This window comes from Pseudophryne corroboree, chromosome 6 (genome assembly GCF_028390025.1).
Source record: "Pseudophryne corroboree isolate aPseCor3 chromosome 6, aPseCor3.hap2, whole genome shotgun sequence".
In the NCBI taxonomy this organism is placed as follows: Eukaryota; Metazoa; Chordata; class Amphibia; order Anura; family Myobatrachidae; genus Pseudophryne; species Pseudophryne corroboree.
Genome location: NC_086449.1, coordinates 438,533,545 through 438,549,745, shown reverse-complemented (window position 1 = coordinate 438,549,745; position 16,201 = coordinate 438,533,545). Strand labels below are relative to the sequence as shown.

The 16,201-nt window shown below is 45.8% G+C and overlaps 1 protein-coding gene across 6 annotated transcripts in view; it reads right to left on the bottom strand.

Moving 5' to 3' along the window:
- Nucleotides 1–16,201, bottom strand: part of KIF21A (kinesin family member 21A) — a 282,538-nt gene that overhangs the window by 133,696 nt on the left and 132,641 nt on the right. For all 6 annotated transcript variants that reach the window (XM_063927091.1, XM_063927092.1, XM_063927094.1 and 3 more), the window contains exons 8-9: nucleotides 12,909–13,104; nucleotides 11,571–11,760 (exon numbers count right to left, since the gene is read on the bottom strand). In XM_063927091.1, the coding sequence (XP_063783161.1) occupies nucleotides 11,571–11,760; nucleotides 12,909–13,104 (386 nt within the window). The remainder of the gene's footprint in view (nucleotides 1–11,570; nucleotides 11,761–12,908; nucleotides 13,105–16,201) is intronic.

Here is a 16,201-nt window from a genome sequence, read left to right as displayed (position 1 = left end):
CCACGGCTGTGACGTTGTCTGATTGAATCAGAACCGGTAGGTCGCGAAGAAGATTCTCCGCTTGTCGTAGGCCATTGTATATGGCCCTTAATTCTAGAATGTTGATGTGTAGACAAGCCTCCTGGCTCGACCATAGTCCCTGAAAATGTCTTCCTTGTGTGACTGCTCCCCATCCTCGGAGGCTCGCGTCCGTGGTCACTAGAACCCAGTCCTGAATGCCGAACCTGCGATCCTCTAGAAGGTGAGCACTCTGCAGCCACCACAGGAGAGACACCCTGGCCCTGGGGGACAGGCTTATCTTCTGATGAATTTGAAGATGGGCCCCGGACCACTTGTCCAGAAGGTCCCATTGAAACGTCCTCGCATGAAACCTGCCGAAGGGGATCGCCTCGTAGGTCGCCACCATTTTTCCCATTACTCGAGTGCATTGATGAACTGACACTCTGTTCGGTTTTAACAGGTCTCTGACCATGTTCTGGAGTTCCTGGGCTTTTTCCATCGGGAGAAAAACCCTCTTTTGTTCTGTGTCCAGAATCATGCCTAAGAACGATAGCCGAGTCGTTGGAACCAACTGTGACTTTGGTAGATTGAGAATCCAGCCATGCTGCTGGAGCACTCTCAGGGAGAGCGACACGCTTTTCAGCAACTGTTCTCTCGATCTCACTTTTATCAGGAGATCGTCCAAGAATGGGATAAGTGTTACTCTCTGCCTGTGCAGGAGCACCATCACTTCAGCCATTACCTTGGTGAAAATCCTCGGGGCCGTGGAAAGCCCAAACGGCAACGTCTGAAACTGGTAATGATAGCCCTGTACAGCGAATCTCAGGTACGCCTGATGAGGGGGATATATGGGAACATGAAGGTATGCATCCTTTATGTCCAGTGACACCATAAAATCCCCCCCTTCCAGGCTGGAGATAACTGCCCGGAGTGATTCCATCTTGAATTTGAACTTTTGCAAGTACAGGTTTAGGGATTTTAGATTTAGAATGGGTCTAACCGAGCCATCCGGTTTCGGAACCACAAACAGGGTTGAATAGTACCCCTTCCCCTGTTGAACTAGGGGAACCTTGACAATCACTTGCTGTTGACACAGCTTTTGAATTGCAGCTAAAACTATCTCCTTTTCTGGGGGAGAAGCTGGTAAAGCCGATTTAAAAAATCGGCGCGGAGGCACCTCTTCGAATTCCAGCTTGTAGCCCTGGGATACAATTTCCATCGCCCAAGGATCCACGTCTGACTGAACCCAGACGTGGCTGAAGAGTCAAAGACGTGCCCCCACCGGCGCGGACTCCCCCAGTGGAGCCCCAGCGTCATGCGGTGGATTTAGTAGAAGCCGGGGAGGACTTCTGCTCCTGGGAACTAGCCGGCTTAGATGAGCCTTCCGCTTCAGACATGCCGACACACACGTACCGGCACTCCCACACACTCAGGGATATATCTATATGGAGACAGTCCCCCAATAAGGCCCTTTGGAGAGACAGAGAGAGAGTATGCCAGCACACACCCAGCGCCGCCTGACACTGGAATAAAATCCCAGTTAGTACAGCGCTTTTATATAAATATATAAATACACTCACTGCGCCAATGAAATGTGCCCCCCCCCCCCCTCTTTTTTGCCCTCTGTAACCTTGTTCAGCAGGGGAGAGTCCAGGGAGCCAGCTTGTCTGCAGTGTGCTGTGAAGACAATGGCGCTGGTTAGTGCTAGAGGATCAAGCCCCGCCCCCTCACCGGCGGGCTTCGGTCCCGCTCAAATTATTTAAACTGGCGGGGGTTTATTAATATACTGCCTCCGCAGTATCTACTTTATATGCCAGTGTCCCTAGAGGTTTTTATTGCTGCCCAGGGCTCCCCCCCTGCGCCCTGCACCCTTACAGTGCCCTCTGTGTGTGTCTGTGTGGGAGGAATGGCGCGCAGCATTACCTCAGTGAAGATCTGAAGTCTTCTGCCGCCTGTGAAGTCTTTTTTCTTCTTAATACTCACCCGGCTTCTATCTTCCGGCTCTGTGAAGAGGACAGCGGCGCGGCTCCAGGACGAACGGCGAGGGTGAGACCTGCGTTCCGACCCTCTGGAGCTAATAGTGTCCAGTAGCCTAAGAAGCAGAGCCTATCATTCAAGTAGGTCTGCTTCTCTCCCCTCAGTCCCACAATGCAGGGAGCCTGTTGCCAGCAGTGCGTGTGTATATATGTATATGTATATATATATATATATATATACCCTTGCAAAACAGTCGGCACTCCCAGGCTTTTAGAAGCAGCGTGCTCCGTGCCAGATCCAGAAAAAAACATGCAGCTCCAAGAATGAACGGCACTGGAGGCAGGTTTGTTGTAAAACGATTGTATTGAAAGGCTACAGCTGTTTCAGGGCATCAGCCCTTTCCTCAGGCCAAATACAGATAAGAACAAACAAACATAGAACACTTACCCTGCTAAATACCCCCAGGAGCACACTCGCCGCCGCGTCTCCTCCACGCCATCCCGTTTCTGGGTATCGAGCCGCCGGGTCACTTCCGCCCAGCGCGTCACCGGGACCATGGCAACACAGCGGTTGCTTGTCAGCCAGGCACAGCCGCTCTCCAACGCAGACCCACAGGCTGCTCTCCCAGTCCACAGGTGCCGGATGTAAACAAACTCAGCAGGTGCTCCCTATAACAAATGAATATACATATTTAGTATACCCTAGTGCACAATTAACAAACGTTAATAAAACGTTAATAAAACAGGATAAAAAGCGAGTCAGTTTTCCTGACTCCAGCCGTCCTGGAAACATAGATTTTCAGGGCCCTGACTACGTCCAGCAACTTGGAATCCTCCAAGTCCTTTGTAGCTGCAGGCACCACAATAGGTTGGTTCAAATTAAAAGCAGATACCACCTTAGGAAGAAATTGGGGACGAGTCCTCAATTCTGCCCTATCCATATGTAAAATCAGATAAGGGCTTTTACATGACAAAGCCGCCAATTCTGATACACGCCTGGCCGAAGCCAAGGCCAACAGCATGACCACTTTCCACGTGAGATATTTTAGTTCCACGGTTTTAAGTGGCTCAAACCAATGTGACTTAAGGAAATCCAACACCACGTTGAGATCCCAAGGTGCCACTGGAGGCACAAACGGGGGTTGAATATGCAGCACTCCTTTAACAAACGTCTGAACTTCAGGCAGTGAAGCCAGTTCTTTTTGGAAGAAAATCGACAGAGCCGAAATCTGGACCTTAATGGAACATAATTTGAGGCCCATAGTCACCCTTGTCTGTAGGAAGTGCAGAAATCGACCCAGCTGAAATTCCTCCGTTGGGGCCCTTCTGGCCTCACACCACGCAACATATTTTCGCCATATGCGGTGATAATGGTTTGCGGTCACCTCCTTCCTAGCTTTAATCAGCGTAGGGATGACTTCCTCCGGAATGCCCTTTTCCTTCAGGATCCGGCGTTCAACCGCCATGCCGTCAAACGCAGTAAGTCTTGGAACAGACAGGGTCCCTGCTGCAGCAGGTCCTGTCTGAGCGGCAGAGGCCATGGGTCCTCTGAGATCATTTCTTGAAGTTCTGGGTACCAAGCTCTTCTTGGCCAATCCGGAACCACAAGTATAGTTCTTACTCCTCTCCTTATTATTCTCAGTACCTTGGGTATGAGAGGCAGAGGAGGGAACACATAAACCGACTGGTACACCCACGGTGTCACTAGAGCGTCCACAGCTATCGCCTGAGGGTCCCTTGACCTTGCGCAATATCTTTTTAGCTTTTTGTTGAGGCGGGACGCCATCATGTCCACCTGTGGCCTTTCCCAACGGTGTACAATCATTTGGAAGACTTCTGGATGAAGTCCCCACTCTCCCGGGTGGAGGTCGTGCCTGCTGAGGAAGTCTGCTTCCCAGTTGTCCACTCCCGGAATGAACACTGCTGACAGTGCTAACACATGATTTTCCGCCCATCGGAGAATCCTTGTGGCTTCTGCCATCGCCATCCTGCTTCTTGTGCCGCCCTGACGATTTTCATGGGCGAACGCCGTGATGTTGTCTGACTGTATCAGCACCGGCTTTTGTTGAAGCAGGGGTCTTGCCTGACTTAGGGCATTGTAAATGGCCCTTAGTTCCAGAATATTTATGTGTAGGGAAGTCTCCTGACTTGTCCATAGTCCTTGGAAGTTTCTTCCCTGTGTGACTGCCCCCCAACCTCGAAGGCTGGCATCCGTGGTCACCAGGATCCAGTCCTGTATGCCGAATCTGCGGCCCTCTAGAAGATGAGCACTCTGCAGCCACCACAGTAGCGACACCCTGGCCCTTGGAGACAGGGTTATCAGCCGATGCATCTGAAGATGCGACCCGGACCACTTGTCCAACAGATCCCACTGAAAGATCCTTGCATGGAACCTTCCGAATGGAATTGCTTCGTAAGAAGCCACCATCTTTCCCAGGACTCGCGTGCAGTGGTGCACCGACACCTGTTTTGGTTTTAGGAGGTCTCTGACTAGAGATGACAACTCCTTGGCCTTCTCCTCTGGGAGAAACACTTTTTTCTGTTCTGTGTCCAGAACCATCCCCAGGAACAGTAGACGCGTTGTAGGAACCAGCTGCGACTTTGAAATATTCAGGATCCAGCCGTGCTGTTGTAGCACTTCCCGAGCTAGTGCTACTCCGATCAACAACTGTTCCCTGGACCTCGCCTTTATAAGGAGATCGTCCAAGTACGGGATAATTAAAACTCCCTTTTTCCGAAGGAGTATCATCATTTCGGCCATTACTTTGGTAAATACCCTCGGTGCCGTGGACAGACCAAACGGCAACGTCTGGAATTGGTAATGACAGTCCTGTACCACAAATCTGAGGTACTCCTGGTGAGGAGGGTAAATGGGGACATGCAGGTAAGCATCCTTGATGTCCAGTGACACCATGTAATCCCCCTCGTCCAGGCTTGCAATCACCGCTCTGAGCGATTCCATCTTGAACTTGAACCTTCTTATATAAGTGTTCAAAGATTTTCAATTTAAAATGGGTCTCACCGAACCGTCCGGTTTCGGTACCACAAACATTTTGGAATAGTAACCCCGTCCTTGTTGAAGGAGGGGTACCTTGAGTATCACCTGCTGAGAATACAGCTTGTGAATCGCCTCCAGCACTGCCTCCCTGTCCGGGGGAGCTGTCGGCAAGGCAGATTTGAGGAAACGGCAAGGGGGAGACGTCTCGAATTCCAGCTTGTACCCCTGAGATACTACCTGTAGAATCCAGGGATCCACCCGTGAGCGAGCCCACTGGTTGCTGAAGTTCTTGAGACGGGCCCCCACCGTACCTGGCTCCGCCTGTGGAGCCCCAGCGTCATGCGGTGGACTTAGAGGAAGCGGGGGAGGACTTTTGTTCCTGGGAACTGGCTGTATGTTGCAGCTTTTTCCCTCTACCTCTGCCTCTGGGCAAAAAGGACGCGCCTCTAACCCGCTTGCCTTTCTGGGGCCGAAAGGACTGTACCTGATAATACGGTGCTTTCTTTGGCTGTGAGGGATCATGGGGTAAAAATGTTGACTTCCCAGCTGTTGCTGTGGAAACGAGGTCCGAGAGACCATCCCCAAACAACTCCTCACCCTTGTAAGGCAAAACTTCCATGTGCCTTTTAGAATCTGCATCTCCTGTCCACTGCCGAGTCCACAATCCTCTCCTGGCAGAAATGGACATTGCGTTTATTTTAGATGCCAGCCGGCAAATATCCCTCTGTGCATCTCTCATGTATAAGACAGCGTCTTTAATATGCTCTACGGTTAGCAATATAGTGTCCCTGTCTAGGGTATCAATGTTTTCCGACAGGGAATCTGACCACGCAGCTGCAGCACTGCACATCCATGCTGAAGCAATAGCCGGTCTCAGTATAATTCCTGAGTGAGTATATACAGACTTCAGGATAGCCTCCTGCTTCCTATCAGCAGGTTCCTTTAGGGCGGCCGTGTCCGGAGATGGTAGTGCCACCTTCTTTGACAGGCGTGTGAGCGCTTTATCCACCCTAGGGAATGTCTCCCAACGTGACCTATCCTCTGGCGGGAAAGGGTACGCCATTAGTAACTTTTAAGAAATTACCAGTTTCTTATCGGGGGAAGCCCACGCTTCTTCACACACTTCATTTAATTCATCAGAAGGGGGAAAAACCACTAGTAGTTTTTTCTCCCCAAACATAATACCCTTTTCTGTGGTACCTGGGGTAATATCAGAAATGTGCAACACATTCTTCATTGCCGTAATCATGTAACGGGTGGCTCTATTGGAATGTACACTAGTCTCATCATCGTCGACACTGGAGTCAGTATCCGTGTCGACATCTGTGTCTGCCATCTGAGGTAGCGGGCGTTTTAGAGCCCCTGATGGCTTTTGAGACGCCTGGGCAGGCACGAGCTGAGAAGCCGGCTGTCCCACATCTGCTATGTCGTCAAACCTTTTATGTAAGGAGTTGACACTGTCACGTAATTCCTTCCACATGTCCATCCATTCAGGTGTCGACCCCGCAGGGGGTGACATCACATTTATCGGCCCCTGCTCCGCCTCCACATAAGCCTCCTCATCAAACATGTCGACACAGCCGTACCGACACACCGCACACACACAGGGAATGCTCAGAACGAGGACAGGACCCCAAAAAGTCCTTTGGGGAGACAGAGAGTGAGTATGCCAGCACACACCAGAGCGCTATATAATGCAGGGATACACACTACACAAGTGATTTTTCCCTATAGCAGCTATATATATATTATATGCGCCTAAATTTAGTGCCCCCCCCCTCTCTTTTTTACCCTATGTAGTCTGGAAACTGCAGGGGAGAGCCTTTGGAGCGTCCTTCCAGCGGAGCTGTGAGGGAAAATGGCGCCAGTGTGCTGAGGGAGATAGCCCCGCCCCTTTTCCGGCGGACTTCTCCCGCTTTTTTAAATGTATATTTGGCAGGGGTATTTTACACATATATAGTCTTTATGACTATATTATGTGGTATTTGCCAGCAAGGTACTTAATATTGCAGCCCAGGGCCCAGGGCGCCGGGCGCCCCCCCCCCCCCCCCCCCAGCGCCCTGCACCCATCAGTGACCGGAGTATGTGGTGTGCATGGGGAGCAATGGCGCACAGCTACAGTGCTGTGCGCTACCTTGATGAAGACCGAAGTCTTCTGCCGCCGATTTCCAGGAACGTCTTCTTGCTTCTGGCTCTGTAAGGGGGACGGCGGCGCGGCTCCGGGACCGGATGACCGAGGCTGGGCCTGTGTTCGATCCCTCTGGAGCTAATGGTGTCTAGTAGCCTAGAAGCCCAAGCTAGCTGCAAGCAGGTAGGTCCGCTTCTCTCCCCTTAGTCCCACGTAGCAGTGAGTCTGTTGCCAGCAGATCTCACTGAAAATAAAAAAATATACTTTCTTTTCTAGGAGCTCAGGAGAGCCCCTAGTGTGCATCCAGCTCGGCCGGGCACAAAATTCTAACTGAGGTCTGGAGGAGGGGCATAGAGGGAGGAGCCAGTGCACACCAGGTAGTCCTAAATCTTTCTTAGTTGTGCCCAGTCTCCTGCAGAGCCGCTATTCCCTATGGTCCTTACGGAGTCCCCAGCATCCACTAGGACGTCAGAGAAATAAAAGAAAACACAATTCTATGAATGTAATATTTGAGCGCTATTTCATGATGAATGTCTCCTTATTCTCCTTTCTGAAGTAAAGACATTTATACCCCTTTTACACCTACGAGCACGGGTCGCAGCCGGGAGCCTGACACGGGAGCGGCCCCCTGCTGCGACCCGTGCTCGGTCCCTTTCCCATTAGCAGTCACAACCCGGCATATGCCGGGTTGGTGACGCTTCTAGCTACACGGCAGGGGCGGCGCAGGGAGATCACATGATCTCCCAGCGCCGCCCATCCATACAGTGTAAACGGGAGCCGTGTCGCATCGACACGGCTCCCGTTTACACTACACCCTACCCGGATCATTCCCGTGTCCTACCCAGGTAAATAGCCGGGTAGGATTCACGGGTCACTTGATCCGGGTTTACCCTTTTCCACTTGCCAAAAACACGGGTAAATGCGCGCCCCCGTGCATTTACCCGTGTTTTTTGAGCTAGTGGAAAAGGGGTATTAGTTATCATAGTGCAGCCAAATATATAATAAAAGAGATCTAAAATATACTATCTTTCAATGATCCTTCTGTAACCTTTTGAGAGAAATCTTCATAATCACAATTATGTTATGTTAATTATGGACAAGTGCCATTGTTTTATTAATATGAAAAAATTGCTGTTGTATTCTTAATACAGCACTAGATCCTCAGTGGTTTAACGTAATGCCATCCATTCCCTTCAGTAGTAGTTTACTAATATCACTATCATCAAATATAAAAGAAACACATTTTCAGTTCTTGGAACTCAAGAACATCATTATTGAAGATGGGAAGGAAACAAAAGTCTCACATGGTATGTATTGTCTTTACAAAAAAAAAAAACACACACACTTTATATATTACAAAAACAACAATAAAACGTTAACAGACTCTAAGGTCTTTTCCAATTCGAAGGCTGAAAGATTTGTCAAATCAAAAACAAGAGAGAGATTATTGGGAGATACCGAAATACCCACATACAGTTATAGTGTTTCCGCTAGGACGCAGGCAGGCTAGGTGCAAAGAAGTGGGGGCAAGTATGGTCACGCTCGAAAAGGGTGGGCACGACTGGTCAGGGAGGGGGTGCGGCCCAATCAGTGTCCCAAATGGGGGCATGTCCATCACTTACAGAGGTGCTGAACATCCCTCAAGCTCTCCCTTTAATGTAAATAGATGCCGTGCACATGTGCACTTCATCTTTATTCACGTGGCGCACAGCAATGGGCAGGCTGATTTAGCAGGGTAAAGGGCAGGGCGCAGCTAAAACAGCCTAGTGTGAACACTACAGTTATTAATCAAATAGTATTGCCCCCATAATAAAATGCTCTTATATGCTCCTATAATTATTAATCTGTTAAAACTATATGTGCCAATCTGCAAATCGCACTTAAGGCTGTTGCTTCGTAAATATTCCCTTTAGTCCATGTGTCTCATTAAGGAGCAGATTCAAAGTCGCATGCAAAGTGGTACACAGGACTAAGGGGTATATTTACTGAGCAGTGATAAGAGTGGAGAAGTGAGCCAGTGGAGAAGTTGCCCATGGCAACCAATCAGCACTGAAGTAACATCTATAATTTGCATACTATAAAATGATACAGAGCTGCTGATTGGTTGATGGGGAAATATCTCCACTGGCTCACTTCTCCGCTCTTATCACTGCTTAGTAAATGTTTCCCTTAATGTGGATATTTGCTCATGTGCCAAGCTGTACGCACAGCTGCACAGGAAAAGAGTTAATCACCAATGGCCAGGCAGTAGCTCAGTATTAGTGTGTTCAGCTTTCAGTTACAGTGGGCGACTTCTCCTTGGGATAGTACAGATTTATAAAGTTCAGTATAGAAGGGAATTGATATAGAAAGGGTAAACAGCTGAAGCTGTTGTGTAGATGACCTATTGAGACATTAAGAAATCAACATTAACTTCTTTCACAATAAACAATGTATCCTTTGTCCCATGAACATCATAATTACAAGCTCTAATTATACGGACAAGTCCCATAAGGACAAATAAGGATACAGTGAGAGATAGTACATTTTAAAATACCCTGAACATTTCACTTTAGACAGAAGAACGGTATTGTTACAAAAAAGAACACAATACACACTGAATTCATAGAATTGTGCGTCATTTTAATTGTGAAATTATCCTTCATGATATATCTGCCAAAGATGTGCACACACATCACATGTGACAATTTCATTCTAAAGGCATCTGGAAAACCTGCATGTTCATCATTTTATTTCCTTTGCAGATATTAAGGTTTCTATTCACAACTATATTTTATATTTTGCAGACTGGGAATTATTATTGATAAGGGTGAATAGATTTTATCAGAAAGCTAATAAATATTTGAAATTCTATAAAATGTCATTAATTGGGAGTTATGCGTGCCTCCACAAATAAAACTTTTTTTCTCTTGTACTTGGGTTGTAAAATATATTCTAGGCAACACTGTCTAATGCTGGGCATACACGCTACAATTATCTGGCTTATCCGCCCGATATCAGCGGATCTGCCAGATAACTGCAGCGTGTATGTCCGACCCAAAAAGATTGATCGGTCGGGCTTGCTGGATCGTCCAGCATTCCCCTCCGATGAGATATTTTCCGTGTCATGTCGGCCGAATCGGGCAGTGTATGCCCTATCGTTGGCGACCGACGGACATTTTACCTGTTACTTCACATGGGAAGGACCGGGGAAATGTCTCCTCCCTGGGTACAGAGGGCCAATATCAGGTGACATGCACTGTGAGATATCTCACCGTGTATGTGGCAGATGTCAGAGTAGTCAGATAAAATGCCTTTCGGTCTGAAAGGCATTTTATCTGACCGTGTATGCCCAGCATTAGGAATAACACAGAAATCTTGTTAGTCTAGGAACAAATTAAATGTAGTGCAAAAGTCTAATATTTCAGTGTGGATTTCTCCTCTCTAGAGCCCTTGTTTAATATGGGTGTGTGCATCCTACCTGTATGTGTTCCTGAGGTATTGCAGACTTCTTGTGGAGAAGCATTCCTATCTAACAGGAGGAGCATTAGGTGTAGCATCTACTAAAAGAGTGTTGAGTTTTGATGAACTTTGCCATTGTAAGAATAGTGCAGTGTTTACACTTGTATTTATTTCGTTTATAAAGAAGGTCTACTACAATGTGCGGTCAAATTAACACTACAGGGTGTGCATATCGCCATATCCATGTATAGCATAGTGGGGAGGGGACGGGTAGGGCAGAAAATGAACCGACTGGCGACCTGGCATCTGTCGATTCCATATTACTTGTGATTAAAAATTCTGTGTACAGTGCTGTGAAGTACATAGGCACGTAAAAAAGAAAAATGATAGCGGATAAATAAAAGTGCATCTAGGCGAGTATATCACAAAATTTTCATTCTATATTTAAACAAAAATAACTATGTAATAAAAACTTTTTCAGCATTGTGGCAGACAAATTACGCCATGGTCAGAAGAAGAAAAAAACAATAGCAACTAGTGAACAAATGCTAATTGGGGACACCAGAGAAATGGACAAGGAGAATTCCACCATGGAAAACCAGATGGTCAAGAGTTTTATTTTTAATCTACGTGGCCTATGATTAGAAATGTTGGATGGTACAGTAGAGACACAAAGGACGGGATGTAATGGAGTCTGAGTTCGACCGACATGTGGCTTGCTGGCCGAACTGGAAGATTATTTTTTTTTTTTTAAAGGGCAAGCATTTAAAAGGCAAAACCATGCCTTGTAAATGACTGCCCCTTTAAAAAAACATCCAAGTTCAGCCAACATCCCACACGTAGGGTGAACTCAGACTCCATTACATCACGCCTAAAGTTAAATAAGAAAATAATTTATACATACACACTAGATTGTTACAACATTTGTAATGTAATGTAACAATTATAACTAGAAGACTAAAAAAAGTGAGATTAAACTTAAAAAAAGTGAATAGAACATAACAAAGGCTGATGATGGCAATTGTACCTGCTCTGGCGAGGACTTGGTTAGCCTGCTCACTCATGAGCTGAGTGATCCTGCTTCTCAATGCATCAATAGTTTCTTGCATGGCCTTAATTCTCATGCGTAGATTGTTGTTTTCTGTCTGCAACATTGCATTTTCATGGAACATGTCGTTTATATTCTCAACACCTTCTTCATCGATAATTCTTTTACCCTACAGATTTTATTTAAAATATTAGGAATGCTGTGAAGACTACAAATGTACACATTTTATATATTAACCATTTAACTGGCTAAGATTGATGGCAAAAATAACCAACAATTGTTGGGTTTTTTAATTATCAAATGATTAATGAATGGGCTGTTTAAACCTGATTCAATATAAATGTATTAACAAATATGCAGATTTGTTAATAAAATAATACTGTATAAGGGTCAAATAGCTTTTATTTACATAATGTGATAATTTTAATAAGAAGTAATTTTGTGGACAGTAATTTTCTACAGTGAAGAAAAAAAACATTTTTTAACTATAAAAATAGATGACTTTCCTTACACTATTTACAGAACTGAACAGGACCTGCAGGAAGAGCACCCAGCAGCAGGGGGTAGATGATCCTAAGGATTGCCCATGACTTGTTGCCTCTGAGAAGGGGAGAGAGCAGGGGGAGGCAATACAGTCAGCCCAGCTTGGTGGGCGATTCTATCAGCAGCAGCAGGTAAAGGGCACATAGCTGTCAGAAACATTGCTGTACCTAAATAAACACTTTTGGTGTTTAGAACCTGGAGTGCTGTTTTCTTCCTGTAAACTACATTATTGCTACATTCTGGCACCCTGATTCTCTATGTATTTTGGAGTGCCCATCTAAATGACTATAATAAATTATATACAGACATGACAATTAGAAGTCAGATATATACTCTATTACATTTATTCAATTCCTTTAAGCTCATTTTAGAAAGCAGTGAAAAACTAACATAATGAAGATGTGTTTTCAGATTATTGGCGGCTAGTTGTTCTTATCAATTAGCATGTCCTGGTCTCAGAGTGATGTGGGGTCTGTAACTCAGACAGCAGGTAACTATCCCTACATAATCAGGGTGCAGAAACACTGCATTGTGGTGTCTTACAGCAACATGTAAAAATGGTGAAAGCACAGTGCAGATCCTTTTGGGAAACCCAAAAAGTGCATTCTCAGAAGAAGAGGCCCCAATACTCCTCTATGAGAACTATGTAACCCCCACCACCACAATCTTGTCACCACTTTTGCAGTGCAGTAGTTCACAAAAGAAAGAAAATCACAATATACATGTAAAAGCTCTGTGTTCAGGGCTGCCATGAGAACTGCTTTTCTATCATACCGTTTTATACTCCATCAGTTCTATCTGAAGACGTGCTATTTCATTTCGCAGTGCATTTATCTGCTGACTTGTTCGGTCCTGGTTCACCATTACTTTGTTCTTGATATTACGCGCTCTATTGGCATATTTCAGTGTGTTCAGAGTTTCCATGAAGTCTCTATCTGATGGGCTTACACATGCTATCATAATAGTTTGGCTAATAAGGAAACAAAGATTTTTTTGAAAAAACATTTTCATACAATTTAAGTGTAACAGGAAGCATGTAAGACATAACTGTAATTCTACAGGTTTTAGTTGTTAATGGGAATAAAAGTATTGGTTGCAATGCACAACAGTATTCTATTAAACATATTATACATTTTTCAAGAATATTTACTGTTCGTGTATCTATTTAAATGTGGGCTGTTCTTACTGTTCCACAACAGAGCACTCATAATCTGATACATAATGCAGTAAAAAGACTGAATTTTTAAGAAGATTCTTGATAAAACTTTAAACTTTTTATTTGGCGATGCATTCAAATGTGTTTCTCTTACACGAAAATTACCATTTCATTATTGTCTCCCTCCAATTGAGTTATATGATATAAGTTTACAAAGCTTTACACTAACAGCAAAAAGACAGAATCTCAGGTGACTGCAAATGGTGTTTCTCTCTTTTCTGTGAAAGGGTCCAGGAGAAACTGTACAAAGCAATTTAAGCAGCCTATGTTGCTTTTGTGTCTTTTAATGTTAACATACCATTAAAAGCCACAGAACAAAAGGATACATGAATACTTTTGTTTATTGGTAATTTAACAATATGGTCATGTGACTACATGGTCATCTCGTATGGGAATAAATGATACATATTCTAAGTTTGTGCACAGGGCCCTCTCTATAGTAAATGTGAAAACAAAATAAACAAGCATGTAGTAATACAGTTCCATCTGCATTTTGAAACAACACAAAAGCTTAGTATGCACATGTAATAAGTCCCTAAAGAGGATGTGTAAAAATAATAACATAAGGAGATTTATGGTAGACTTACCATTGTTAAATCTCTTTCTGCGAGGTACAGTAGATTCCACAGGGAATAACATTGGGGTGTAGAGTTGGATCTTGATCCGAGGCACCAACAGGCTAAAGCTTTGACTTTTCCCAGGATGCACTGCACTATCTCCTCTATAGCCCCGCCTCCAGGCACTGGAGTTCAGTTTTGTAAACCAGTCCAATGCAGTAGCAGGTAAGAGAGACGGTAGGTGTTAGTCACATAGAACCACATTCTCACAACAGGAGAAGGGACTAGCGGCTAATGCCATACAAACCCAAAGAAGCTAAGTGCGTCAGGGTGGGCGCCCTGTGAAATTCAGTGTACCTCGCAGAAAGAGATTTAACAATGGTAAGTCTACCCATAAATCTCCTTTTCTGCAGCGGGGTACACTGGGATTCCACAGGGAATAACATTGGGGATGTCCTACAGCAGTTCCTCATGGGAGGGGACGCACTGTAGTAGGCACATGAACCCAACGTTCAAAGGAAGCATCCTGGGAGGCGGAAGTATCAAAGGCAGAGAACCTAATGAACGTGTTCACTGAGGACCACGTAGCTGCCTTGCACAATTGTTCTGCGGACGCGCCTCGGCAGGCCGCCCAAAAAGATCCAACAGACCGAGTAGAATGGGCCTTGATAGCAGCAGGCGCTGGGAGACCAGCCTGCACATAAGCTTGTGCAATCACCATTCTAATCCATCTGGCCAGGGTTTGCTTATTCGCAGGCCAGCCACGTTTGTGAAAAACACAAAGTACAAAAAGGGAATCTGACCTCCTGATAGAGGCAGTCCTCTCCACACAAAATACGGAGATCCCTAACCACATCCAAAAATTGTTCTTTGGAGGACCAACCAGAAGAGATGAAGGCCGGAAACACAATCTCCTGGTTAAGGTGAAAAGATGATACCACATTAAGCAAATAACCCGGGCGAGTTCGAAGAACAGCCCGGTCACGGTGAAAAATCAAAAAGGGTGGACGACAGGACAAAGCGCCCAAGTCAGACACCCTCCTAGCAGAGGCAATAGCCAACAGAAATACGACCTTAAGCGTAAGGCATTTAAGATACACAGACTCAAGAGGTTCAAATGGAAACTCTTGCAGGGAATTTAAGACGACAGAAAGATGCCATGGAGCCACAGGAGGGACATAGTAAGGTTGAATCCGTAGAACACCCTGGGGTAAATTTACTAAGATGGGAGTTCTATTTAAGATGGGATGTTGCCCATAGCAACCAATCAGATTCCAGATATTATGTTCTAGAAGGTGCTAGATAAATGAGAAGTAGAATCTGATTGGTTGCTATGGGCAACATCCCATCTTAAATAGAACTCCCATCTTAGTAAATTTACCCCCCTGAGTGTTAACGTCAGGAAGAGACGCAATTTTTCTATGAAACCACACCGACAAGGCAGATATATGAACCTTGAGGGAGGCCAGACGAAGACCCAAGTCTAGGCCTTGTTGAAGAAAAGCCAAAAGTCTGGAAGTTCTGAAAGTATACGAATCATAATTCTTAGCCGTACACCATGTGAAGTAAGAATTCCAGACCCTGTAATAAATCCGAGCCGAAGCTGGTTTATGGGCTTTCAACATAGTTTGAATGACTCCCTCAGAGAATCCTTTTGCTCTCAGGAGTGATGCTTCAAGAGCCACGCTGTCAAAGCCAGTCTGGCCAGGTCAGGTAGACACCAGGGCCCTGAACGAGGAGGTCTGGGTGTTGAGCAAGTAGGACGCTCTATCGAGAGACCCTGCAGGTCTGAGAACCAATGCAGTCTTGGCCACGCTGGAGCGACTAGAAGTAATATTCCTCCTTCTTGCTTGAACTTCCGTATTACCCTGGGCAGGAGTGACAATGGAGGGAACACGTATGGCAGCAAAAAGCTCCATGGAATTGCCAGTACATCCACGAGTTGTCCTTGCTCCGAAGACTGGAACCTTGTGAATGTGTCGAGATGCCATCAGGTCTACATCTGGTAGGCCCCACTTGTCCACTAGGAGCTGAAAGACTTCGGGATGAAGACTCCACTCTCCGGCGTGCACGACCTGATGACTGAGGAAGTCAGCTTCCCAGTTGAGGACTCCCGGAATGACCACTGCCGATATAGCTGGAAGATGGCGTTCCGCCCACTGGAGGATTTTCGACACTTCCATCATTGCCATAAGGCTTTGAGTGCAACCTTGATGATTTATGTATGCCACCGTGGTGGCGTTGTCTGACTGTACTTGAACAGGCCTGTTCTGTACCAGAGGCAGGGCCAGTGT